Here is a 27,093-nt window from a genome sequence, read left to right as displayed (position 1 = left end):
CAAGTCACAGCTATTTTCCATGAGTCAAGCCAAGATACAGCTGTTGTTCTCCATGAATCAAGCCAAGATACAGCTCCATGAGTCAAGCCAAGATACAGCTGTTATTCGCCAAGTCACAGCTGTTCCCCACGAGTCAAGCCAAGTCACAGCTGTTCCCCATGAGTCAAGTCACGTTACAGCTGTTGTTGCTGAGTCAAGTCACGTTACGGCTGTTGTTCCAGAGTCAAGTCAAGCTACAGCTGCTGTTCCAGTGTTAAGTCAGGCTGCAGCTGTTGTTCCAGCATCAAGTCAAGTTAAAGCTGTGTTTCCTGTGTCAAGTCAGGTCAGAGCTGCTCTTCCAAAGTCCAGTCAAGTTACAGCTATTGCTCCTGTGTCAAGTAAAGCTATAGCTGTAGCCCTCAAGTCAAGCAAAGTCACTACCGAGCTTCATGAGCCAAGTCAAGCTACAGCTGATCTTCATGAGCCAAGTCAAGCCACAGCTGACCTTCATGAGCCAAGTCAAGCCACAGCTGATCTCCCTGAGCCAAGTCAAATCACAGCTGGACTGCACGAGCCAGGTCAAGTCACCACTGTTCTTCACGAGTCAAATCAAGTCACGGCAGGCCTCCCTGAGTCAAGTCAAGTCACGGCAGGCCTCCCTGAGTCAAGTCAAGCCACGGCTGTCCTACCAGAACCTCACCAGGTCCCCACTGACCTTCCCAAATCACATCACGTCTCAGCTGAAACCCCAGAGCCCACGCTCCCAAGCCACGCAGAGCCCACGCTCCCAAGCCACGCAGAGCCCATGCTCCCAAGCCACGCAGAGCCCACATTCACAAGGTCCCACTGTCTGCCATTGCTCCACAGCCCAGGTCCTCCAAGGTTACATTGTCTGCCACAGTTCCACGGCCCAGGTCCTCCAAGGTTCCACTGTCAGCCACAGCTCCACGGCCCAGGTCCTCCAGTATTTCACGGTCTGCTACTGCTCCACGACCCAGGTCCTCCAAGTTTCCACTGTCTGCTACAGCTCCACGGCCCAGGTCCTCCAAGGTTCCACTGTCTGCTACAGCTCCACGGCCCAGGTCCTCCAAGGTTCCACTGTCTGCCATTGCTCCACGGCCCAGATCCTCCGAGGTTCCACTGTCTGCCACAGTTCCACGGTCCAGGTCCTCCAGTGCTTCACTGTCTGCCACTGCTCCATGGCCCAGGTCCCCCAGTGCTTCACTGTCTGCCACTGTTCCATGGCCCAGGTCCTCCAGTGCTTCACTGTCTGTCCCTGCTCCACGATCCAGGCCCACCTCCTCTGCACGCCACGCCAGCAGAGGGAGCCCTCACCCATTGACTGCCTGTTGCTGCTCCCTCTGCTGCTTCATTGGTAACTTCCTGTTTGGTGGCCATTCAAGGAGGCCTAAACCAAACAGGCACCTCGAAGTATTGTTTTGCTGTGCGGACTCTAAGCGTTTTCTCTTGTTTCATTGCCTTGTTTTGTTCATGCCATGGTTTTGTTTCTTGCCATAGTTTTGCCTTGTTTTTGCCATTGTTTTGTTCTAGTTTCTTGCCATAGTTTTTGCCTTGTTTCATTGCCTTGTTTTTTTGTTACTTTTGGACTGCTCACCTGGTATTTTGACGTTCTGCCTGTTTTCTGGATTTTGCTATTGTTTTTGCCCTGGATATTACTGTTTGTTTGGAGATCAACCTTGCCTGTCTGACTACGTTGTGTTCAATAAAAGCTTGCACTTGGATCTATCACGCTTCCCTGGAGTCTCTGTTACACCGTCCCAAACCAATGCCTAAAAAAAAATTATTTATTTGTTTGTTTGACATTTATTCCAAATAAAAAGGAGTGAGGAGAAATGTTTAAAAATAAAACAACACAAAATCAGATCATTTGAGAGTATTTTGTTATCAAAAATGCATCTAAGAAAAAGAAAACGGACACCACCAAGCTGTTTAAATAAATGGTTAGAGAAAATACTCTACATGGAACTACTACTTTTAATGAACTGTTTTAATCCATTTATTTTAAAAGTGTTTTTTGCACTGTTGAGAATGGCATGAAATTGAAGAGAAACAAATGATCTTTACAAAGTTTCAGTCCACAGTGTGTGACCTCCTTCTTAACAAGGGATTCCTTCAATTTCCTCAAAGTTGACACTCTTCAGTGGAAATCTCTCACATTTGCTAATATTAAGATTGAGACCAGATTGTGTAGTCATTGGCCAGTTAACATTTTTTTTTTTTTTCATTTCCAAAAACCGTGATACCTTGAAAGAAATTCATATTTACATAACAACAATGAACCTGTGTGATGAGCAGATGAGCAGCGGTGAGATTGAACAGTCTTGCCTAAAGACCCTAGAAAGAAAAAAAAATCTACTGGAATTCATGGATCATTTTACTGGAGCTGCTACACTCTGTGTTCAGGGTTGGAATTGCCTTTCTAAATACTCTCTCGACATGACAGACACACTTTCACATACTTCACACTACACTTCAAAGATTAAACATCTGAATATTATCCAATTTAAATATTACTTTAATATTATGACCAAAACTGTTTTTGTTTATTCTTCAAAGATTGTCCTCATTTGTAAAACTAAAAATAAAAATGTAGGAAAACAAACACTTGATGACAAACAAAAACTTTTATTTTAAAATCTTAAAAAGACACTAAATTACCATCATAGAATAATAGTGACCAGAAATCACCATTACAACATTTACGGTAAAAATATATTTGTCATTTTTCATACTTATGTATGAGAGTCTCATTATAAAACAAAAAAAAAAAAAAAAAAAAAAAATAAATTGTGTCAAATTACACAAACAGCAAGTAAAAGGCACAGCATTTATAATTCACTGAAGCCGTCAGTAAGTTCAGCACAAACTCACTGTATGTGAAAACTCCTGTTTTAATCAATTAATCTGTCAAAACTGCACAATCCATCTTTTATTTACACATCATTTAAACATCTGAATCATTATGGATGATTTTAATACAAATATTATTAAACTGAAGAGCCAGACAGACTCATCTGAGCTTCTTCCTCCTCTGTTCCAGCTTCAAATTAAACAAAATGATCACTTGAATACTAAAGCAACATTAATCATTCAATATCACATGTTTCTAACACACATGCTGCATTATTTGATTGTAAAGTCTGAGTCTCTTCACCTGTATGGATCACATTCACACATTTATCACACATTTCTTTCTCCTCATAGACACAGTAGTGAAGCTCTTCTGTGGATCCTCACCTGATGTTTACTGCTCCTCTCAAGATGACTTCAAATTATGATATACAGCATTTATCATCTTTTGTTGATTAAACTCCAGGTATTTCTTGCAATTGAACCACCAGGGACTTCCGGTAATGGATCTCTATCAAAACTGTAAGGTGGAACAGAAGAGAAGATAATCAGAGTTCAGTGGAACAAACTACAAATAAGTTACTATATTTCAATCATATTTTTATTATTTATTTATTTATTTATTTTTTGAGTAAAAAGTTACATTAAAATCCTGTAATCAGATTAATTACTGACTCTACCTGATTTGAATACGTTTATAAAACAGTATTTGTGTTTTAAATATAATACATTTAGAACATGAATTCCAATCCGTGTCTCTATTTTGTCAAAATAAAGTGAAACACATACTAATGAGTTTACACCAAATATAATAAATGACTAGGAACAAATACAAATGCAATTTTGCCTTAAGAAAAAAACCTTTCAGTTAAATGTTCCACTAGTTAAAGCTGTTTGTCCTCTAGTTTAAACATGTTTGTATTGGTCTCAGTAAATAACTGAAATTATTGCACAGCAATATAACAACTATTGTCATTATCAATGCAGAATAACACACAGTCATACGGGTATTTGAGTCCAGCATTTCTTTTACTTCTCAGTTACTGACTGTATTTACCGTTAACAAAAACCGGAGGAAATTCCTGTTAATAGTAGACTTGTGGATACATTGTTAGAAGTGTGTCTTGTTGTTAAAGTTGTTGTTAATTGATCAAAAGTGTTAAACTGAATCCAAATACCCTCATTCACTATTCCCTACATTAGACCACTAATACAGTTCAGTTGAAGGAGTGAATGAAAACGAGTGAGTGAATTCAGACACTGAGTCACTGGAAGGACTGACGCTTTTGCATAGTTTGTGCTGCTGTTTAATAATCATTTGAAACTGGCAGCTCCAGTATGAAAGGATTTATCTTGAACTCTATCATGAAAATTATGTATAAACCTATAAACCTTCATCTTCTGGTGAGACACAGCAATTCATTCAGCATGTGACTCTCACAGTGCATTATGGGTATTCTCGATCCATTGAGCATACATCAGTTGTACACTCGTTGTTGCTGTGCATTGTGGGATTGAATGAGTGCACTTGATAATGTCCACTACAGTTTTGGACACCACCAAAAATGGCTGTCAACTCAAAAAGTGCCCTATTTAAGCGTATGGGGGTGATTTCTGACACAGGGTTTGTCTTTTTAAAAGGCTTTCTTCTCAAATAATATTGTATGTCCTCATCTTTATTTATGCGGTGAAAATATGTGTGATTAGTGATACAACCCCAGATAGCACACGTACGTTCTGTTAAAGATCACTTCATCTGGAAAACATCTGCTGTGTACAAACAGTTTTATATATATTCATACAGCGACTGTACATTATGTCTTTAATGTCCGTCTTGTCTGAACTTCCAGGTTCACAGTAGGTTGTAAGGAACTGTTTTTCTTTGTGAAAGCTTTATGTTTAAAGAGCTAAACAGTGTTTCAATTCAAATCAATAATTTGTGTCCAATCATTCACTTATGTGGAAGAAACAATATAATAAGTGGGATAATGCATACCCAGCCGGTTGTTATCACAGAATAAACCCCTTCAGGATGATTGTAATGAGGACTCGTAGAAAGCGTGATAGATCCAAGTGCAAGCTTTATTACACAGATTGTGGTCAAGACAGGCAGGGTCGATCTCCAAACAAACAGTAATATCCAGGGCAAAAACAGAAACAAAATCCAGAAATCAGGCAGAGGGTCAAAATACCAAGAGAGCAGTCCTAAAGTAACAAATAAACTAGGCTATGAAACAAGGCAAAAACTATGGCAAGGAAACAGAACAAAACAATGGCAAAACAAGGCAAAACTATGACATGAAACAAAACCGTGGCAAAACAAGGCAATGAAACAAGAGAAAACAATTGGCCTCCTTTTATGGACACCAAACAGGAAGTAACAAACGAAGCAGCAGAGGGAGCAGCAACAGTCAGTCAGTGGGTGAGGGCTCCCTCTGCTGGCGTGGCGTTACAGAATCCCCCCCCAGGAGCGACCCCTGGCACTCAAACAACAACAACAGTCCAGGAGGGTGGGGGAACAGAGGCAAAACAGGGGGTGGGATGGAGGGCCTGGTCCATGTAGAGGAGGTGGGCCTGGATTGTGAAGCAGGGACAGACAGTGAAGCACTGGAGGACCTGGGCCATGGAACCATAGTAGACAGTGAAGCACTGGGGGACCTGGGCCATGGAGCAGTGGCAGACAGTGAAGCACTGGAGGACCTGGACCGTGGAGCTGTGGCAGACAGTGTGACCTTGGAGGACCTGGGCCGTGGAGCAGTAGCAGACCATGAAACACTGGAGGGCCTGGGCCGTGGAGCAATGGTAGACAGTGAAACCTTGGAGGACCTGGGCCATGGAGCAGTAGCAGACCGTGAAACACTGGAGGGCCTGGGCCGTGGAGCAAGGGCAGAGTAGGAAGCCATGGTGGAGTAGGCAGAGCAGGTAGAGCAGGGAGCCATGGCGAGGCAGGCAGAATAGGTAGCCATGGCGGGGCAGGCAGAGCAGACAGGAGCACAGATATCCACAGTGGAACAAATGACATCCATAGCAGAGCAGTGAGTTCATGATTAGCCTTCTTGGCCGTGACATGAAAGGCAGAGAGTTCATGATAGGCCTTCTTGGCTGTGACATGACAGGCAGAGAGTTCATGATAGGCCTTCTTGATCGTGACATGATGAGCAGAGAGTTCATAGGAAGACGCCGCCCCCATAGGAGGTTCTGCAGCTGGAGCCACCACCTCCGGGGGCATTGGCGCAGACTCGTGGTCCGATGTGGCAGTGAGTTCATGAATGGACGCCGCCTCCTTTGGAGGATCTACAGCGGAAGCTGACACCTCTGGAGGCATTGGCGCAAACTTTGGGACAGACGAGGCCTCTGGAGCAGACTCGGGGACAGACGAGGCCTCTGGAGCAGACTCGTGGACAGACGAGGCCTCTGGAGCAGACTCGTGGATAGACGAGGCCTCTGGAGTACAGCGTGTAGCCCACACACTCAAAATGGCAACAGCGATTACAGGCAGCACAGTAAATAGGGGGATGCCTGCCGGTCTTAAGGGTGTGGATGCTGTGGACATGTGGCTTGGGAGCGTGGGCTCTGCGTGGTCAGCTGATACGTGACAAGGCTTTAGGGGGTCAGCTGAGACATGACGAGTAACTTGACTTAGCTTGTGAAGATCTGCTGTAACTTGGCTTGGCTCATGAAGATCAACTGTGGCTTGGCTCAGGGACAACAGCAGCAACTTGATTTGGCTCATGAAGATCAACTGTGGCTTGGCAACAACAGCTGTAACTTGGCTTGACTCAGGAACAACAGCTGTAACGTGACTTGACTCAGGAACAACATGGCTTGACTCAGGAACAATAGCTGTAACGTGACTTGACTCATAGTGAACAACTGTGCCTTGGCTTGACTCATGGGGAACAGCTGTGACTTGGCTTGACGCATGAGGAACAACAGCTGTGACTTGGCTTGACTCATGGGGAACAGCTGTGACTTGGCTTGACTCATGGAGAACAGCTGTATCTTGGCTTGACTCATGGAGAACAGCTGTGACTTGGCTTGACTCACGGAGAACAGCTGTGACTTGACTTGATTCATGGAGAACAGCTGTAATTTGACATGGCTCAGGATACACAGCTGTAACAAGACTTGGCACTGAGAATGCAGCCCTGACTTGACTTGACGCTGGAGGATCAGGCATCACTTGATTAACTTTGGGTGCGACAGACATGGTGAGGTGAGATTTGGATGAGACGATTTTGGATAGATGAGGCTCAGGCGTGGCAGCCATATTGGCTGGGGACTCAGATGGGGCGGCCATCTTGTGAACAGGCTTGGGGATGGCGGCCATCTTGGGACTGGCTCTGGGATGGCGGCCATCTTTTGGACTGGCTTGGGGATGGCAGCCATGACAGGTGTAGCCATGGCGTGAGCAGGCCCTGGAAAGGCGGGCATGACGTGAACAGGCTTTGGCTTGGTGGACGTGACTTGAGCTGGCTTTGGCTTGGCAGGCATGGCGTGAGGGTTCTGGCGTGATACTAACTATTCCAGACATGACAGAAAAGTTGGGAGATACTGGGGGATAGCAGGGTTCCTCATTAGCAATCCCCACAGTAAATGGTGAACCAGCCAGCAGCAGTGCATAGTCTATGTACTCCTCAAGTGTAGCCGAGCATTTGTTATCCGGCATGAGGTCATATAAATTGTCCCTAAGTCCATTACAAAATATACCCTTCAGTGCAACATCATTAAAGTCTACTAAATAGCATACCTCGCAAAAATCGGCTACATAATCCTCTATAGCCCTGTTGCTCTGACGAAGGCTGAGGAGGCGAAGAACTGCTGGGTTCATGGTTAATCTGCGTCCAAAAGCTGCTGGATCTTTGGGGCGGCGAAGTATTCTGTAATGAGGACTCATAGGAAGCGTGATAGATCCAAGTGCGAGCTTTATTACACAGATCGTGGTCAAGACAGGCAGGGTCGATCTCCAAACAAACAGTAATATCCAGGGCAAAAACAGAAGCAAAATCCAGAAATCAGGCAGAGGGTCAAAATACCAAGAGAGCAGTCCAAAAGTGACAAATAAACTAGGCTATGAAACAAGGCAAAAACTATGGCAAGGAAACAGAACAAAACAATGGCAAAACAAGGCAAAAACTATGACATGAAACAAAACCGTGGCAAAACAAGGCAATGAAACAAGAGAAAACACTTAGTAGAGTCCGCACAGCAAAACAATACTTTGCAGCTTCCTGTTTGAAAATGGCCTCCTTTTATGGACACCAAACAGGAAGTAACAAACGAAGCAGCAGAGGGAGCAGCAACAGTCAGTCAGTGGGTGAGGGCTCCCTCTGCTGGCGTGGCGTTACAATGATACCAGTCCTGATCAACCTGTCCTGTTTATTCTGTGATATATATTTCAAACTGTAATGATTCACTATTACTAATGTCATTAATAAAGCAGGTGTTGTTGTATAAAGCTCTGACAGTGTGCTTTTGTTCTCTTTCCTCTTTTGTGTTCAACATTTTTATAACTTTACATTTCATTTTGACACAAACCCTTTGAAATGAAGCTTGATGATAATTTGATCAACTTTTTTCACAAATATTTGAAAGTATATATTTGTTCACATATTAGAGGTAAATTAATCACTTTAATATAAGAAAGTGAAGTTTACTCACCTCAGTTTACAGTTTGAGTCTCGTAACACATCAATGAGCTGCTGCTTTGAGTCTCCAATCTTATTCTTACTCAGATTAAGCCATTTTAGAAACTGCAGTGCTTTTGTGTTTGTCAAACACTGAGTTAAAGAAGAAACATCTGTAATTCCACAATCATAAAGACTAGAAAGAGACAGAGGAAGATCATCTTACAAACAAATCATTAAAGTGAAGAATTTTTCACAAATAATGTGAACTCAGACTCATCATGAGATTTTGAGTATAAAGTGTTTTGGTTTAAACTGTTGAAGTGATTTTAATCATTTTGATTCTTGTATGTGAATGTTACTGACCTCAATCTCTCCAGTTTACAGTGTGAATCCTTCAGTACATTACATAAGTGATTCACCCCTGTGTTTTTTATTTTATTCCAGCTCAGGTTCAGTTCTCTCAGGTGTGATGGGTTTGATTTCAGAGCAGAAGTCAGGATGAGACACTGTTCCTCTGTAATACTGCAATCCCACAGACTGAAGACAGAAAGAGAAATGACAATGCATCAGATCCATGTAAAGTTTATGTGTGAATAAATACATCATAAGTAAATGTCATACGGTCAAAAAATGAATCAGTTATGCTTATTTAATTTTACTAAAGAATGTTTTTACAATTTAATTTATTTCATTCAAATGAAAATTGCTTAGTTGGGTCAACACAATTTAGCTGGTTTACATTAAATGAATCTACACTAGTTTGGGTTAGCTCAACTACATTTGTCAAACAAAATCTTGTATAACTATATATTTATTTATTTATTTATTTATTCACTGAGGCCTAATTAGTATTATTTTATCAAACAAGCAGTTTCACTCATAATTATACACAATAATGAATATATATATATATATATATATAAAATGGTGTCAGTACTTGTCACATTTATGTCAGTTCAGTTTTGGTTTCTCCCATAGTTTCCCCCTGTTGTTCTGTTGAATTTGGTTTCTTCCTTATTATTGTGTTCACCTGTCCTTGTAATTAGTTACCCTTTATAAGTCTGTTTGTAGAGTCGCCGACTACATGAGTGGGTGCTGGTGTCCTGCAGAGCTTCGTTGACCGCGGAGGATGACACCAGCCCCACTCAAGACCCAGAGCCCAGCCAACCAGCATCCCGACACGCGGAGTTTGAGCCCGAGCCCACCGTGGATGACGAGCCAGAGCCACGAGCGACAGAGCCAGAGATCGCCACAGAGCCAGAGCCATACACGTCCGATCAGGTGCGAGAGCCGGCTACAGCTACTGCGACGGGGGAGTGCAACAGGGAGCAAGTGAGGGCTATGGAGAGCCCTGCCCACTGCACCACTGCTGGGGGTGAGCTGGAAGACAACTTTGGGGACTTGATTGATTTCTCTACTGAAGTTCTGGAAAATAACTCTGGGGATTTAATAGACTTCTTTACGGAAATATCTACCTGTCATGATATACCTGCCTGTATGGAATTCCCCCCACCCTCCCTCTTCTGCCTATGTCAACGTCTGTCTGGTCACCGCTGTCCCCTGACAGCCCCTCTGCTCACCCTCAGTCCACCACCTGTGCAGTGGGCTCGCCGTGGGTCTGGCAGCTTCCATCGGTGTCAGGGCTGGAGGATCCCTCATCTCCGCCTCCAGCCTCAGAGTCCAGAACTCCGCCTCGGCCCTCCGACCCTGCGGCTCCACCACGGCTCTCAGCGCCCTCGTCTCCATCGTCTCCCATCGGTCCACCAGCTCCACCGGGCTCCCTCGTCTTTCCGGCTCTGCCCTGGTCGGTCGTCGTCCCTCCGTCACCTCAGGACTCTGTTCCTCCGGCTGCGCCTCGTCACTCCGTCCCACCGGCTCCTAAGGACTCCTCCCTCCCTCCGGCACAGCCTCCATCCTCTGTCGCTCCGGCTCCGCCGCGGATCTCCGTCTCTGCCTTGGTCGCCAGAGCCTAGGGCTCCGCCTTGGCCTTTCGGATCCTCGGTGTCACCCTGGATCTTCGGCTCTCCGTCTCCGCCTCGGGTTCCTCCGCCTGCAGCTCCGCCTCCGTCGGTTGGCCCCCTGGAGTCGTCAGCCCTTCCTCCACCATGGCTCCTCCCTCCGTCGGCTCCACCGTGGGTTGTCATCATGGCTGCGGTCTGGGTCTCTCTCTGCTTCTCCTGCTCCGGGTCCCTCCTGTTTTCTCCTTGGCTCCTCCCACCTTCGTCACCCCCCTGGACAATGTTGTGTTTATCTGAACTGTCTGTCCGGCCATGGCCTCCTGAACTCCCTGATCCGCTATTCGGAGGGGGGCGTAATGTCACATTTATGTCAGTTCAGTTTTGGTTTCTCCCATAGTCTCCCCCTGTTGTTCTGTTGAATTTGGTTTCTTCCTTATTATTGTGTTCACCTGTCCTTGTTATTAGTTACCCTTTATAAGTCTGTTTGTATTCTGAGTTCTCTGTCGGTCCTTTGTTGTTTGGTGTTCGTGGATGTTTCGCTGTGTTCCTGCCTGTTCCTGCCTGATTCGTATGAAGATTTATATTAAAGTAATTGTTTGTATCGTATCTCGTTTCCCGTCTCGTCCATCCAGCACAACACGTAACAGAACTGACATTTGAATATCTATTACTCAAGAGTCACAGTCTAAGCACAAACGTCACTCTTCTGCATAATGGGAACCACAAAATTCAACAACATTACAGAAACTGTCCAGTATAGCTGAACATTAAACACTAACATGTATTTCCCTTTACAGAAAAACACAAACCCACACAAAAAAATTACCTGAACAGAAAACTAATAACACTGTAACGGTAATGATACTAACTATAGTTTCTCCAGCTTGAATTGTGTGTTCATCAGTAGATCACTGAGATTTTTCACTCCAGAGTCTCCTAGTTTATTCCAATTCAGCTCTAGTTCTCTCAGGTGTGATGGGTTTGATTTCAGAGCTGAAGTCAGGATGAGACACTGTTTCTCTGTAATACTGCAATGATACAGACTGAAGACAGAAAGAGAAAAGACAATGAATCAGACATGTTGTTCATGTGTGAGTTAAATGAATCGTGAGTAAACATCATACAGTGCAATAAATAAAATGTTGCTAAAACCTGACAGCAAAATAAGTAAATAAATAATCATACAGCCATAAACTAAAACAAAAACAAAACTAGGAATTGAGGATACTAATTACATTTCAAGTCTGGAGAATCTTTAGTCAGACCAAAAAAAAATAAATAAATAAATAAATAAAAAAGTGTTGTGATTTGTAATGTAATTAAGATACAGGATCAACTATAGAATCACTTTAAAATAACATTAATGTAAATGTAAAAATGTAACAAATCAAGAAAATTCTGTTCATAAAAAAGACATTTTCAAGACATTTTAAGATTGTAGTTTACAGTCAAATACAACATTTTGTGATCATATTTTGTTCTTATTGTGATGCATGTTTGAGTGAAACAACTTTTTTGAACAAGAAAAAAAAGCATATCCAGCTTATCCAGCTTTTTCATTTTTGATGAAAAAGCTGGATAATTGTTGTTTGCTATTGCTGTGATCTCATGTGACTGACAGGTTTTCACACCCTCACGTCATCAGACCAGAGAAGAAATGTTTTTGTGAGGGGAAAGTTATTTTCATTAAAGATCACAAGGGTACATTAATAATAGGGTACATTAATAATAGGGTACATTGAAAATAAATTATGTACCCGGATAAATAAACCATAACAAGCACCGAAATATTGTCAGTAAACTTTAATCTCACTGTCACTGCTGTACAGTATAATGATACTAACTGTAGTTTCTCCAGCTTGCATTGTGTGTTCATCAGTAGATCACTGAGGTTTTTCACTCCAGAGTCTCCTAGTTTATTCCTGCTCAGGTTCAGTTCTCTCAGGTGTGATGGGTTTGATTTCAGAGCTGAAGTCACAGCAGAACAACCTTCATCTGTCATTTTACAGCTTCTTAACCTGCATTGAGAGAAAGAGAGAAGACAGAAGAAAATGGTTTAATAAAGTGAAAATGTCTCCATAAAATGAAACAGAGGAAGAGTGTCTGAACACCTTTGGATAATTCTCTTTGGCTCATCGGATGCTAAGTTCACTTTTTCATGCTGTTTGAACATTAATGTGTGTTGGCAGTGTATGTACAAATCTACCCTATAATGATAAAAATTCATGCAGTGGTTTTAAATTAATCTGTAAAAATAATATCCCCTTTTTCAAATTGAGCCATTCTCAGATGCCTGTCGTTGTGGCATCACACGAACAGAGGCCACTCCCACCATAGTTGATTGACATGAGCTCTTACCTTAGATCAGCTGTCACAGTCCAGTAACTTTCCACGTTTTGATGCCAGAGCAGGGATGTAAATTAGACAAGAATATCTCTGATTGATCGATTGAGGTGTTGTGATGCTGGATGTAATAATGAATGTAGTGGTCGTCATTTACTCCCGACATCTGATCCACTGAAGATGCAGTGGATTACATTTGTTTGTGAAGGGAATGTGCCTCCCGATCTACATGTATCCGTCTATGTTCATGTGAATCATACATGATCCAGCTTCACTTACAGCAGAAGTGAGTATAAGGTTTTTTATGAATCTTTGCTATCGCCTTTCCTAATAATGTGCTAGTTAGCAAGTTTAGCTGCTAAACGTGGCTAAAGTAAACAGACTTGTCACATCACAGAGAGAAGAGAGGGGTGGGGCGAGCAGAGCTCATTTGCATTTAAAGCAGCCTCCACCAGAATGAGATGATTTTTGCAGAGCTGATTTTGGCAAGGTAAAAAGGGTGTTGTTTTACAAAAACTATTGAGAATTTTTAATCAAAGTATATTAGAGACTTTTCATTAAGACCCTAAAGAATCATATCAACTTGTCCATTTAATCAAATAATTTACACTTCTCATGGTTTATGTACAATTTGTCCTGATTCTTCATAGAAATACAAAGAATTTTTAATTCCCAAAAGTGAAATGTTTGTGTATTTTTGGTATTATTAACTGAAATTATTGGATTTTGGGTTGGGTATTTGACCTGCTGTATGGGCAATACAGCAAATGTTCAAATGTTTCAAATGTTTAGACCACACAACAACTTACTTTGCAAGTCTCCATTACACCAAAATATACAGTATACAATATAGACAGATTAACTATACAAAAATATATGAACATACACAAATATACAAATATATATTGTGCAGCAAACAAGGTAACAGTCAGTGATGGTAATGGGAAGTTTGGTTTTAAAGGGTCATGAAACCCCAGACTAGTTTTTTTCTGAGATTTTAGCAGAGGTGTTTGTGTTTCACATCATAGAAGACAATGTTAGCATCTGTTCATTTATTGTTGGAGAAAAGTGGTTCATTTTGAGCTTTTTGCACAATTTTTGTCTTCCAGGTTTAAAATCTACATCGTGTTGACGTCACAGTTTGTGACACAGTTGTGATCGTCATAGTTTGTGATGTGGTAAAGGACTATAGTACTTCAATGATGCATTGGTGTCTCATAATTATTCATGAGACTGTGTTCTTATCCAATCAGAAGACACTTTGCTTAATTATTCACAACAGCATGTGAGACAGATGCTTCAGACTGTGAGATTGTGTACAGGGTGGGCGATTTATATGGATACACCTTAATAAAATGGGTATGGTTGGTGATATTAACGTCCTGTTTGTGGCACATTATAAGTGGTCAGAAACTTGTAAATAACTCATGAAAGAATAAAGTTACGTTAAAACCAAGCACACCATTGTTTTTCTTGTGAAATTTCCAATAAGTTTGATGTGTGATGTATCCATATAAATGGCCCACCCTGTACATTAACTGTGAGAAACGTTCATGGATCAAAGGAGAATGTTTGTTTTGGCTTTGTAAGAGTTTGGCACAAATGCGATTCATTCAGTGAGTGTAACCGGTTTCAAAGCTCCTTGATGCAGCTCATCAAAATAAGTTATAAAAGTCATTAGAAAAGCAATTTCTGTCCTTGATTTCATACTCCTGTACATCTCCCAGACAGCAGAAGTGTGAAGAGGCTGTGTTGTGGATGTGTATTGTCCCTGATGATGTTGTGGGTCTCATGATGACCCTAGTGCTGTAAATATCCTGAAGTGATAGGAAAGTTACTCCACAAATGAACTGTGCACTTTTTAACAGTGTTGGTCAAGCTACTTGGAAAATGTAGTGAGCTAAGCTAACAGTTACACTTCATTAAATGAAGCTTCACTACACTGAAGATATCCTCCTGGGAAATGTAGCAAGCTAAGCTACAGTAACATGGCAAAAATAGTACTACATCCAAGCTGTTTTTAAATTTTTATATTGAACCAACTTCATTTCAAGTCAATACTCTCAGTATCAGTATCATGTACAGGGCTGGATTTAACTCATATTGTGACACAGGCAAAATTAATTTTTGCTGCTGGCCGAAAACCTCCTACTAAAACAGTGTATGTTGGTATTGTGGCTTTATTGTATGCAGATATATTTACATAAATGGTGACACTTCACCATAAGGTTCATTAGTTAACATTAGTTAACTAGTATAGTTAACATGAACTAAGAATGATCAATACTTCTACAGCATTTATTAATCTTAACGTTAATTTCAACATTTACTAACACATTATTAAAATCAAAAGTTGTTTGTTAACAATAATGCACTGTGAATTAACATGAACTACCAATGAACGACTACATTTTCATTAATTTACAGTACATTAACAAAGATTAATAAATCCTGTAATAAATGTATTGTTCGTTGTTTGCTCATTTTAGTTAATACATTAGCTAGACCCTCCAGTTTTTTGCAATTCCTCGATTGCTGAATCCAACGCAAAATCAGCAACATGTCGCATTTTTTTGTAATCCTGCACAATTTCCATTTCACCACAAAATAATCCCAAAAATAATCACAAAAAAAATTAAAATAAATAAATAATTTATAAAAAAAAATAAACAAAAAACTAAATAAATAAAAACCCACTAAATTATAATTATTAAGTGAATACCAAATTTTACTTAAGCTGTAATATATTATTTTCAAGATACAGATATGCGCACGTGATTGGTGTGTGTGAAACGGTGATCGCTGGAGTCTTCCACTGGATCGGCAAAGCAATTTCACTGAAGCATTGGCTCTGATCTGTCATATAGCCTATCAGGGCTTCGCAGCTGATCCGTGATACGTACGGTCAAGACCACACCGTTCGCCATGTGATTTCACAGGTTAATTTGCCAATTTACACGTTCAAGCTATTTAAAACCAAAAGAAGAAGAAATGAAATAGAACTCGATTCGTTACTTGCTCGCTGTTCTCGCATACACCCGAAGCGCGCACAAGCACAGAGAGGTGTTTCAGACAGAGCGGCATACAGAGTTAATTCCTCTTTCACCTCTCCCTGCGTTTAAGATGCATACGCATGGGGGTTTGCAGTTACGTCGCAATATCGGAAGTATTTCTGTTTTAAACCATGAAGCCAAGTCAATGGATATCAAACTTTGCGTAACAGTTATGCCGGTGAACCTCTTAACTTCAGTTTTAACTTTACAATTCACTATACAGAAAGTGAAAATAAAATATTATTATTAATAATAATAATAATAATAATAATAATAATAAGTGACAGTTTTTTAACGCTGCATTCACGGCGCATATTCTCTCAGAGACGAATCTACTTCAACGTGCTGATAACGGTATATAACTTTCTAATAGTCGTAATAATTGTAATTTCAGGCCTATAATCCCCCGGTCAATGAGAATATTTTCAAACCATAACTGGTCCGTGGTGTAAAAGAGGTTTGAGACCCCTGCTGTAAGCCTACTGTAGTTTTTTTTTTTTTTTTTTTTTTTTAAATTAGAAACAACAATAGCAGCAGCAGCAGCAAAAATAATAGTTTTTTTTATCTACCTTTATATTGTACTCATTTGTCCTGTTGTCATTTGTTTCTTAGCAAAATAAACAAACGTCTTACATTTTGTTTGTTCTTTGTGTGGCAAGTGTAATGTTGTTACACTAGATTATTGAAGATTAATTATTAATTATTGAAGATTATCTCTCTTTCGCAGAATGTCATAGCGATAAAAGGCTGGACTAGAGCAGAGATTCCTCCTTTCACTGTCTGCTGGTGTCTGCTATGTTTCAATACAGAAACCAAGAAGCCAAAAGTAAAAAACATGACAACTACATCCTCGTGTGAAGTCTCTTTTTATCATCAACTCACACAACGCAGAAACAAACCCACTACAAAATGGTGCCGTGACCCTTCGTTTGGTTTGCTGGTTGCTGACCGCCTGGGACGCAGCAAGAGTGACTGTTTTTGCTGGGACTATGCTGATGTCATCGTTGATCTACATTATGGGAGCGGTTCGTCAGTGACTGGTTTGGACTCTGACTTCTTATCTCTCAAAGAGACAGTTCTTTCTGCAAAAAAATTCTGGACATTTGACAGTAAGGACACTTAATTTTAAAGACACTTAAGGACACATTTTTTTTGTGTGTGTGTGGGTATTAAGCAAATTTTGGGGATTCGTTATGACAGATGACAAGGAGGAAAGGTTAGCTTTCAAACACAGCCAAATGATGGCTGGTAGAGGAAGGGGTGCACTACTAACCACAACTGACAGAGGTTTTCAGTTTGTGGGTCCTGAGTATGCAAGCACTGGAGGGGTGGAGTGCTAAGATCGTCAGTTGATACTAGACCTGACATGAGCTGTAGTCCAGTAACAAAACCAGAGTATGCCAAACATGAATTAGATCTTCCAAGTGACACGAGTGACCTTGTCAGACAAATTGGATCTGAAATTGGCGAAGCTATCAGAGACAGTCTGTTACAGACTAGACATTCAAGTCTGTCACCTAGTGGTTGTTTTGGAGAAAACACTAACTTTTCTGACACTAAGATGTCGAATGCAACCATTATTGATGCTTCCAAGTTGGTACTGAAGTCTGAGAAAACTGCACCATCTTATTATCGTGGAGAAGGTACAGACTGATGCTCCATGATGGAGTTGGAAGAGCTGATGAGAGTGTACCTTAACAAAAAAGTGGTAGACTATGAAAGGGTTGAAGAAGTGATGAACAGACTAATGGGGAGGGCTAGGGACATCATAAAAATCTGGTTGAGCAACAGAACGGTTACTCCGAATGTAGATGCTGTTTTCACAGTATTGAGACACCATTTCAGTGATTCCAGTAGCTCAGGAATGCCTTTAGCTGATTTCTACTCTGTAAAATCTTACTCCAATGAAAGTCCCTTAGATTATTGAATAAGGTTGAACAAAGCAGCTGAGGTGGCTGAGCAGGGCTTTAGGGAGGAGGGCATAACTTTAGAAAATCGAAGTAGAGAACTGGCTGTAATGTTTATTCGACACTTCCCTGATAAGAAACTGTCTCTAGTGTTCAAAAGTAAACCTGCACAGTTGTGGACAGCTTCCGAGGTCCAAGAGAAATTGGACAAGATGCTAAGGGAACAGAAAGCGTCAAGGCGAATTGCCTGTCAACAAACACCCAAAGTTCTTGAGCCTATTGATGATTCAACATCTCTGTCTCCTCATAGGTCTGAAACAGCCACACCAGCAGCAGATAATGGCGCTCTAGACAAAGTCCTGACTATGTTGGAAAAGGCTCTTGTTTGCAATGCACAATCAGTGCGTGGTGGCTGGTCCAAGAATGCTTACAGACAGAGCCGTGAATGTAGAGTTTGTACCAGCAAAGATCACAGTACTACTGCCCATTGCAATATGTACAATCTCTGCTTTAAGTGTTTTTCTTCTGGGCATATGAGCTTCAATTGTGAGAAAACTGTGCCCAGGGAAAGCACTGGCAGACAAGGAGATGACGCACCTCAGGGAAACTAGAGAGCCTCCATTGGGGGGAGGGCAATGTAGGGCAAAATGAAAGGTCCTCCTTGGATACTGATGTGGAGTCGGTTTATTAATTTTATTGTGAGAGTGTAAGCAAAGACAAAACTGTGATTTTTCAATATACTATTTAGTCAATGCCGAATGACAGTCTGTTTTATACAAGTGTTTTGGTACAGGACAAAGTCTGTCTGAGGGGAATGCTGGACAGTGGCTCCATGGCAACTACTTTGAGTGTTGACATTGTACCTCAATTGAGAGAAGCTGGAGTCCTGGATCAGGAGTTGTTTCGCGCACCCCCTCCCTTTACCAGGTGGATGTACTTGCAGCGCTGGGGGAATGCTTTGTTTAGCACTATGGATTTAACGTCTGGGTACTATAACATCCCTTTACATGAGGAGGATAAAAAATTTACCGCCTTCAGCTCTCCCCTTGGGCTGCGTGAGTACAACCGCTTACCACAGGGTCTTTGCAACAGTCCCGCAACGTTTATTAGAATGATGATAACTATTTTCGGTGATCAAAATTTCATGAGCTTGCTCTGCTACCTGGATGACCTGTTGGTTTTTGGTAAGGATGAGGAAGAAAGTTTGCAGAGACTTGAAATGGTGTTTCAGCGTCTCAAGGATCATAATTTGAAGCTATCTCCCTCCAAGTGTAGATTTTTTACGGAGATCAGTGAAATTTTTAGGTCACATCATTTCACAGGAGGGAGTGGCTAGTGATCCAATGAAAGTAGAGACTATTACGAATGTATCAGAAGGAGACTTAATGGAGGCTGATGGTGTGCAAAATAAGGTCATTTTTGGGGATGGTTATATACTATCAACACTCTATTGAGAATTGCTTGATGATTGCTAAGCCTCTTTTTCAGTTGACAACTGGCCAAAAGAACCCTAGGAAGGCGAGGGGCATGAAAAAAGGACCGGCGCTGTCCAGAAACTCCCCCCTGATGACTGGACAGATGACCGTAGAGGGGCATTTGAGAATTTGAAGGCGGCGCTGGTGACGTAAGTTTTACTTGCTTATCCTGACTTCTCGAGACTGTTTATTCTGTCTGTTGATATTCTGTCGAGTGGTCTTGGGGCAGTGCTTTCCCAAGTTCAGGAGGGGCATGCTGTCATGAGACCAATCGTTTGGTCCAAAAGTCCCTCAACCATGCTCAATCCAAGTTCCCCCTTCATAGGCTTGAATTTCTGGCAATGAAATGGGCCATTTGCGATAAATTCAGTCATTGGCTTCGTGGGCACAGGTTTACGGTTTGGACGGATAACAACCCGCTCAAGTATATTTTAACCAAACCGAGGCTTGATGCCTGCGAGCAGAGATGGGTTGCAAAGTTGGCCCCTTCCGAGTTTGACATACAGTACATACCTTGCCCGAAAAACGTGGTAGCTGATGCCTTAAGCCGGGAGCCTTTTGCTACCTCCAGGATTTTGCACAGACTTACCAGAACGCCATATGACATCTTGAGGCATGAAGCGGAGACACTTGAGATTGAGCAGGTGCAAGGTATGTTTCATTTGTCCTGTGACCGTAGGGTTAGGCTTTTTGTAGAACGAGGTAGATGGCCTTCTAGAAGAGAAAAGGGTCATGAGTCAAAGGAAACTGTACGAACGCTCAGACAATGGGGTAAAGTCACAATCAAGTTAGGCATACTTTACCAGGTGTCTAAGAATCCAACAACCAAGAAAAAGATTTTCCAGTATGTTGTGCCAGCAGCCTTACGAGGTTTGGTCCTAAAGGGGTGCATGATGACGCAGGTCACCAGGGCCAGCACCGCACTCTTTGGCTTAAGAGGCAGCAATTTTACTGGAACTCTATGGAGAATGACACAAAGTTGAACGTGTCACAATGCAAGAGATGTGTGTTGAGTAAGACCCTGAGCCGGAAGCCAGAGCACCACTTGTGTCGATAACTACAACAGCACCACTAGAGGTGGTTTGTACCGATTTCTGGATGGCTGAGGATGTCAATAACAAGTCAGTTGATGTGTTGGTAATAACCGACCACTTCACAAAACTTGCATGTGCGTATGTTTGTCCAAATCAAACTGCAAAGTCTGTTGCTCATGTTCTGTGGAACAATTTTTTTTGTGTATATGGTTTCCCGGCACGAATCCATTCAGATAAGGGTGCAAACTTTGAAAGTTCTCTAATTGCAGAAATGTTAAAATTATCAGGTGTTGCCAAATCCCATACTACATTGTATAACCCTATGGGTAATGGTCAAACTGAAAGGTTTAATTGTACTCTTGGTGATATGATAAGGTCCTTGCCTCTGAGGTCAAAAGTTAACTGGCCTCAGATGCTGAACACACTGACTTTTTCATACAATTGCACTAGGCGTGAGACTACTGGCTACCCGCCTTTCTTCTTGATGTTTGGCCGTACCCCGAGATTGCCAGTAGATGTTTTGTTTGAGAGTGTAATTTTGGATGGGGGAACTGTCAATGTGAGTAAATATGTCCAGTCCCTGGGAAAGAATTTAAGGGAGGCAATGTCACTTGCACAACAAAATGTGCGCCAACAACAGAACAAACAGGCTGAACATTATAATAGCAAGTGCATGGGTCATTCGTTGGAGTTGGGTGATAGAGTCCTCCTGGCAAACAAAGGGGAGAAAGGACAAAGGAAATTAGCTGATCGTTGGGAAAGCACAGTGTATATTGTAGTGAGTAAGAACTGTTCCTTGAATACGTACAAGATTTGTCACCCTGTTATAGGATGTGTCAAAATCGTCTATCGGAATTTGTTAATGACTGGGAACTTTTTACTTTTCAGAGTGTGACCCAAGTTCAAACAGTGTTTCGTCACATACTGACTGTTCAAAAAGTGATACTGCAGACAGAACTTCTCAATCGATTGCTGATTTGAATGAGGTTTGCGGGAATGGGTACGGGTGAAATGGAGGATGTGACAGACAGTGTTAAACATGAGATTTGTGATCACGAGCTGGGGCAACACACTAAACAAGATGAAGGGATGGAGTGTCAGGACAATTCTGACAATATATCTAATGTTTCAGTGTCTTTGTGCCATACACCATACGATGAGATACCACCTGTACTAGATGTTCAGAATGAAGATTCTGTATCCCAAATTGTAATGGTCTGTCCAATAATCTAGTGTAAAACAGTGGGGGTGGATGTGGCAAGTGTAATGTTGTTACACTAGATTATTAAAATTACTAGTAACCAATTGTACTAAATGTACAGGACTTTTATTTTGAAATTTGTATTAGGAGAGATTGCGTGAGTGATGAAGCGCTGTCACGCAGATTATGTTGTGTGTATGTAGAGGGTGAATCTGATGTAATTTCCGGGCACCCACTCTTTTTCGCAGAATGTCACAGCAATAAGAGGCACGACTAGAGCAGAGAATCCTCCTTTCACTGTCTGATGGTGTCTGTTATGTTTCATTACAGAAACTAAGAAGCCAAAAGTAAAACACATGACAACTACATCCTCGTGTGAAGTCTCTTTTTATCATCAACGCACACAATGCAGAAACAAACCCACTACATTTGTGTCATGTAAGACTATTGTGAAACTAAAATAACATAATCTGGTAAACGTGCAATCGTAATTATTAAAAAAAAAACATTGCAAATTTTGCGCAATTTTTGGAAATTACCACCACAAAATTTGGATAGCAAAAAAAAAAAAAAAAAAAAAAAAAAAAATCATGAAATCCTGGAGGGACTGATTAGCTAACATGAACTAATAAAATCTTATTATATAGTGTTACCATATAAATGTATAGGCCTACAGATTAATTTACTTCATTGCATGTGCTATTATATTATTAACATTTCACCAAAATCAAGTTCAAATACCAAGTTTTTGAGCAGCAAATGTTTTTTTTTTCCATCATTACCGCCACATCAGAGGCAGTACTTGCATTGAATTTATGTTTTCATTAACGTTTTTTTTTCTGTCACTATGTGGGCGCTCAGCTTTTTCTGTTATTTTGCCAAAATATCATATTATAAAAGATTCAGCAATTCGCACAAGCTATTTGACTGTGACTTGACAACAAATGCTAGACTAAGGCACTCTTCTGCACTCCTCAAATACAAAAAAACAGTAGCCTTTATAAATATGATGTTTCTTGAGTAAAGAAAACGCAGTATTTATTCAGTCAACAGTTCTTTATTTACCTTCAGAGTGCAAACAAGCTGAGATGCTCCAAACTGAGAGGTGGGAGGAATAATGAGATTTGACTGACACTTTGAGGAGCCAATGGAGTTACGAGGTTTACATTTACATTTACATTTATTCATTTAGCAGACGCTTTTATCCAAAGCGACTTACAAGTGGGGAATACATCAAGCGATTTGTCCTAAAGAGGCAAAACGACCTACGAAGTGCTCAAATTACCATATAACAGGCATTGTTCAAAGTAAGTACAAGCTAGAAAGGGAAAAGAGTAGAATTTTTTTTTTTTTTTTTTTTTTTTTTTACTACTTTTGTCAAGTAGTGTCGAAAGAGATGGGTTTTCAGCAGTCGTTTGAAAGTTGTTAGGGAGTTGGCATTCCGGATAGCGGTGGGAAGATCATTCCACCAGCCAGGAACGGTGTAAGAGAATGTTCTGGAAAGTGATTTTGTTCCTCTTTGTGATGGTATAATGAGGCGTCGCTCGCTGGCGGATCTCAGAGTTCTGGAGGGAGTGTAGATTGGTAGCAGTGAGTGGAGGTAGGCGGGTGCCGAGCCAGTGGTTGTTCTATATGCAAGCATCAGTGTCTTGAATTTGATGCGAGCTGCAATTGGGAGCCATTGCAGGGTGATAAAGAAAGGTGTGACATGGGTCCTTTTGGGCTCGTTGAAGACCAGTCGTGCTGCTGCATTCTGAATCATTTGTAGAGGTTTGATTGTGCATGAGGGAAGACCGGCTAGAAGAGCATTGCAGTAGTCCAGCCTGGAGATGACCAGGGCCTGGACAAGAAGTTGTGTGGCCTGCTCTGTTAGAAAGGGCCTGATCTTTCTAATGTTGTGTAGGGCAAACCTGCAAGATCGAGCAGTTTTAGCAATGTGGTCTTTGAAAGTCAGCTGGTCATCAAGGATAACACCAAGATTTCTGGCAGAACTTGATGGGGTAATTGTTAAAGTACCTAAACTGATGGTGAAATCATGCTGTAGAGTCGGAGTGGCAGGCAAAATAAGGAGCTCAGTCTTTGCCAAGTTGAGCTGTAGATGATGTTCTTTCATCCACTCCGAGATGTCCGCCAAGCAGCCTGAGATCCGTGCAGCTACTGTTGGATCATCTGGTTGAAATGAAAGATAGAGCTGCGTGTCATCAGCATAGCAGTGGTAAGAGAAGCCATGTGCCTGTATGATGGGCCCCAGTGATGTAGTGTAAATGAAGAAGAGGAGGGGTCCAAGAACTGATCCCTGAGGAACCCCAGTGGCCAGATGATGTGGTTTGGATAGGATTCAAACAAGCAAAGTGGAATCCCTGTGATACCCAGTGATGAGAGGGTGGACAGGTTTAGTGGCGTCACTTACTGATCCAGGATCAGTGATCCTTAGCACTTATTTTTCTGATTTGAGCTTGAGCCTCAGAAATGCTTTGGAAAATGTAACTTTTGTTGATGCTACCACGTTACTTGATCAAAAAAAAAAAATGCTTTGCTACTGAAAACTTTGAGATTCAGAAAACATTGACACTAACACCATGCTATTGAGAAATGCAGTTAAACTAGTAGCCCAACACCGCTTTTTAATCATGTGCTGGAGAGCTTTCCTGTCCTGAACTGTGCAACTTCCACACCACTTTCACCTGTACATCTGTAAAAGTTGCTGAGGATTTCACTTCCCATGCCAAATTTCCTCAGCCTTCTTAAGAAATACAGTCACTGTTGGGACTTCCTTACAAGCTGCTGAGTGTTGCGAGACCAACACTCTTAAAAATAAAGGTGCTTCACAATGCCAAAGAACCTTTTTTTTGTCTAAATGGTTCCATAAAGAACCTTTAACATCTGAAGAACCTTTCTGGTTTGCTTAGTTGGGGACATCACTGGATTCAATGATGAACTTTAACTGGAAATTTGAGTGTTTTCTCTTGTCCTTCTGCGGTATTGACACTATTTTCCTATTTAATACTGTAGAGCTGCTTTGACACAATCTTTATTGTTAAAAGCGCTATAGAAATAAAGGTGACTTGACTGTTTCACAAGAGGTTCTTTGTGGTGAAAGAAGGTTCTTCAGATTATGAAAAAGTAAGAAAGATAGATTAGTAAGATTGTTCTTTAAAGAAACTTTGACCCTGCAGTGTCAGTTCTAGACCACAGTAACTGGGGGGGAACAGGCTGGCGCCCCTTGTGCTTTTAGGGGAGACACTTTTAAAATTAATCTTAAGCTACTTTAATACAGTATTATTTATCCAGTCATTTTTCACCATGTCATGCATCACTGCAATCTCTAGAATAAGCTATAACAATTTAAACTCAAATGAATGTTTCCTCATGTTTCATTTATTTGACAAATAATTTTGCACCTTTATAGATCATGTTAGTTGATCTATAATGAGCGATCAGCAAAGTAGCCTAATAGTAAAATCTATTAACTATGCATAAAAACCTGTCTTTTTTGTTGATATGCAAATTTTGTCTTAACTGAGTCTAAGGTGGCTGGAATGGTCCTTTTTAGATAGGACTTCACTAGCAATCCCTGACTGTCCATCCGGGATGTCATCTGGGCTGCCTTCCATGGGTTTCAGAGCCATGCACACCTCCGCCGATGACACCATGAATGATGTGTCCAAAATACCCTATGAGTTCAGAATCCTATGCTTTTGGCTGATGATTGGTGCCTCAAACTGAGCGTACAGGACTCAATCAGCTCATCTGGGAGTGTGGTCTTGGTACTTATGGCTCCCTGGCTTTTCTGCTGGTTCTCTGTGATGAGCTGCAGGATTTGTCACATGCACTGGGAATCTGCAGTGATGTAATATCCCCCCAGAATCAGAATATAATGTCTCTTGGCCTTCCTGATTGATTTGCATAGTTTGAATCTGGCCTTTTTGTATTCCTCAAAGTCACCCGAGGCAAACACAGTGGAGTTTAGTTAGAGCTCTGGGCCCGTATTCACAAAACATCTTAAGGCTAAAAGTAGCTCATAACTTGCTGGAAAAAATCTTAAAAATAATGGGCGTGCCAGTCCTAAATTTAGGACTCCTAAGTTTTTGCTGTAAGAGTGTTTCACAAAGCGTTTTAGCGCTAAAACTAGCTCCCAAATCTGTGCAACGTAAAGGTTGATTTATACTTGATGCGTCCGCTAGTTCGCTTGGGTTTGTGAAATCAACCATTTTGCGTGGCGGTGTGCACGGCATCTCGAGTGAACTGTTCGCGTGCTGCAGCATAGATCACGAACAATTTTAAAGCTGTTTTGGCTGAACAGGTACGTCTGTACAAACATCTCTATGATCCATTAGTGCGTGATCATAGAAATAGTCAGACGGGAAATAACTCTTAGAGAGAAATTGTGACCAGCATTGGAAAGGATGAAAACTTTTGCAAGGAAGTGTGTGAAACTGTACATTTTAAAACTATTGTGTTGGTTTTACTGTTGAAGACTGCTGTAATAAAAATATTTCTCATAATTGCTTGTGTTAGTGTTTCACATTACTTATTTTCATAGGTGTAATTTACGGGTGGGACACTTTTTGCAAGGCTCGATATTGTCCCACCATATTGTTCCATAATGTTTTCTGAACATCTCATGGCACGGACATACCTAATGCTGATGAAACAATCCTTTCTGTTAAATAAGGTGCTGACGCTGGAATGTGTATTTTTTTCCTGAAATCATGCTTAATGTTGGTTTCGATGTTAATTAGTGACGGTGTTTTGCCAAATTCTGACCCCCACCAGATTACTACCCCCCTAGTACTGGTAGGTTTAGGGTTAGGTGCGGGGGAGGGGTTAGGATTAGGGGTGGGGTTAGGATTAGGCAATCAGGTAGCGATTTCAACGAGAGGGGGTAATAATTTGGCAGGGGTCGAATTAATGCAACGGCTCGCTTATTGAAAATTCTACCACTAGACTATGTGGGATTACAAATGCCTGATGCATATCTATGAATTTATTCACTGACATGATTTATCTCGGGCAAAACGAGACAAATCATGATGTTAATATAAAACTATAACATAACATAAACATATGCTAATAATGTAACATTTTATTATAGTACATGTAAGAATAAAACTATCGAGTTTAATGTGAATACATATTGTATGTTACACATGATCAGAGACTGTAACCACAAAACATTTTATCTTACCACTAAACGTTCTCCTAAATAGCAGTAAAAGTTTTTAGCTAAGAGTTTTCTCTTAAAACCTATTCACAAAGCTGCTGAGACAAACTTTTACTAAGGAATAGAGAGAAGTCTTAAGCGAAGAGTAAGGGCGGGGTTGACCTCGTTGCTATGAATGATGTCGACATGCTTATTAACTATGCACACAATGATTGGCTGATAGGGGAGGGCTCTCTGTCAGACATTTATTCATAGAAATATTGTAACGTGCAATATGTTACCATGTTCAAATAAAGTTTTTAAAATAAAAAATGTTGCCATATTCAAATAAAGATTTTAAAATGCAGGCTAAGTGTCACTAATTAAACATGTATATCTTCAGCCTCTTACATTGTGCACTCCTCGTATACAGTTAGTGGTTAACAGTTAGAATAATCATGACTGATAGTAAGGCATGTAAACGTAAAAGAAAACCAAA

The 27,093-nt window shown here is 41.2% G+C and overlaps 1 protein-coding gene across 1 annotated transcript in view; it reads right to left on the bottom strand.

Moving 5' to 3' along the window:
- Positions 1-2,815: 2,815 nt before the first annotated feature.
- The window catches only part of LOC127160913 (ribonuclease inhibitor-like), a 45,563-nt gene continuing 21,285 nt past the window's right edge, over positions 2,816-27,093 (bottom strand). The window contains exons 6-10 of the mRNA XM_051103542.1: positions 12,283-12,456; positions 11,308-11,481; positions 8,844-9,017; positions 8,512-8,673; positions 2,816-3,370 (exon numbers count right to left, since the gene is read on the bottom strand). Coding sequence (XP_050959499.1) covers positions 3,292-3,370; positions 8,512-8,673; positions 8,844-9,017; positions 11,308-11,481; positions 12,283-12,456 — 763 coding nt within the window. The 3' untranslated portion in view covers positions 2,816-3,291. The remainder of the gene's footprint in view (positions 3,371-8,511; positions 8,674-8,843; positions 9,018-11,307; positions 11,482-12,282; positions 12,457-27,093) is intronic.

Source organism: Labeo rohita, unplaced genomic scaffold (assembly GCF_022985175.1).
Source record: "Labeo rohita strain BAU-BD-2019 unplaced genomic scaffold, IGBB_LRoh.1.0 scaffold_490, whole genome shotgun sequence".
Taxonomy (NCBI): Eukaryota; Metazoa; Chordata; class Actinopteri; order Cypriniformes; family Cyprinidae; genus Labeo; species Labeo rohita.
This window is presented reverse-complemented; position numbering and strand designations above follow the sequence as displayed.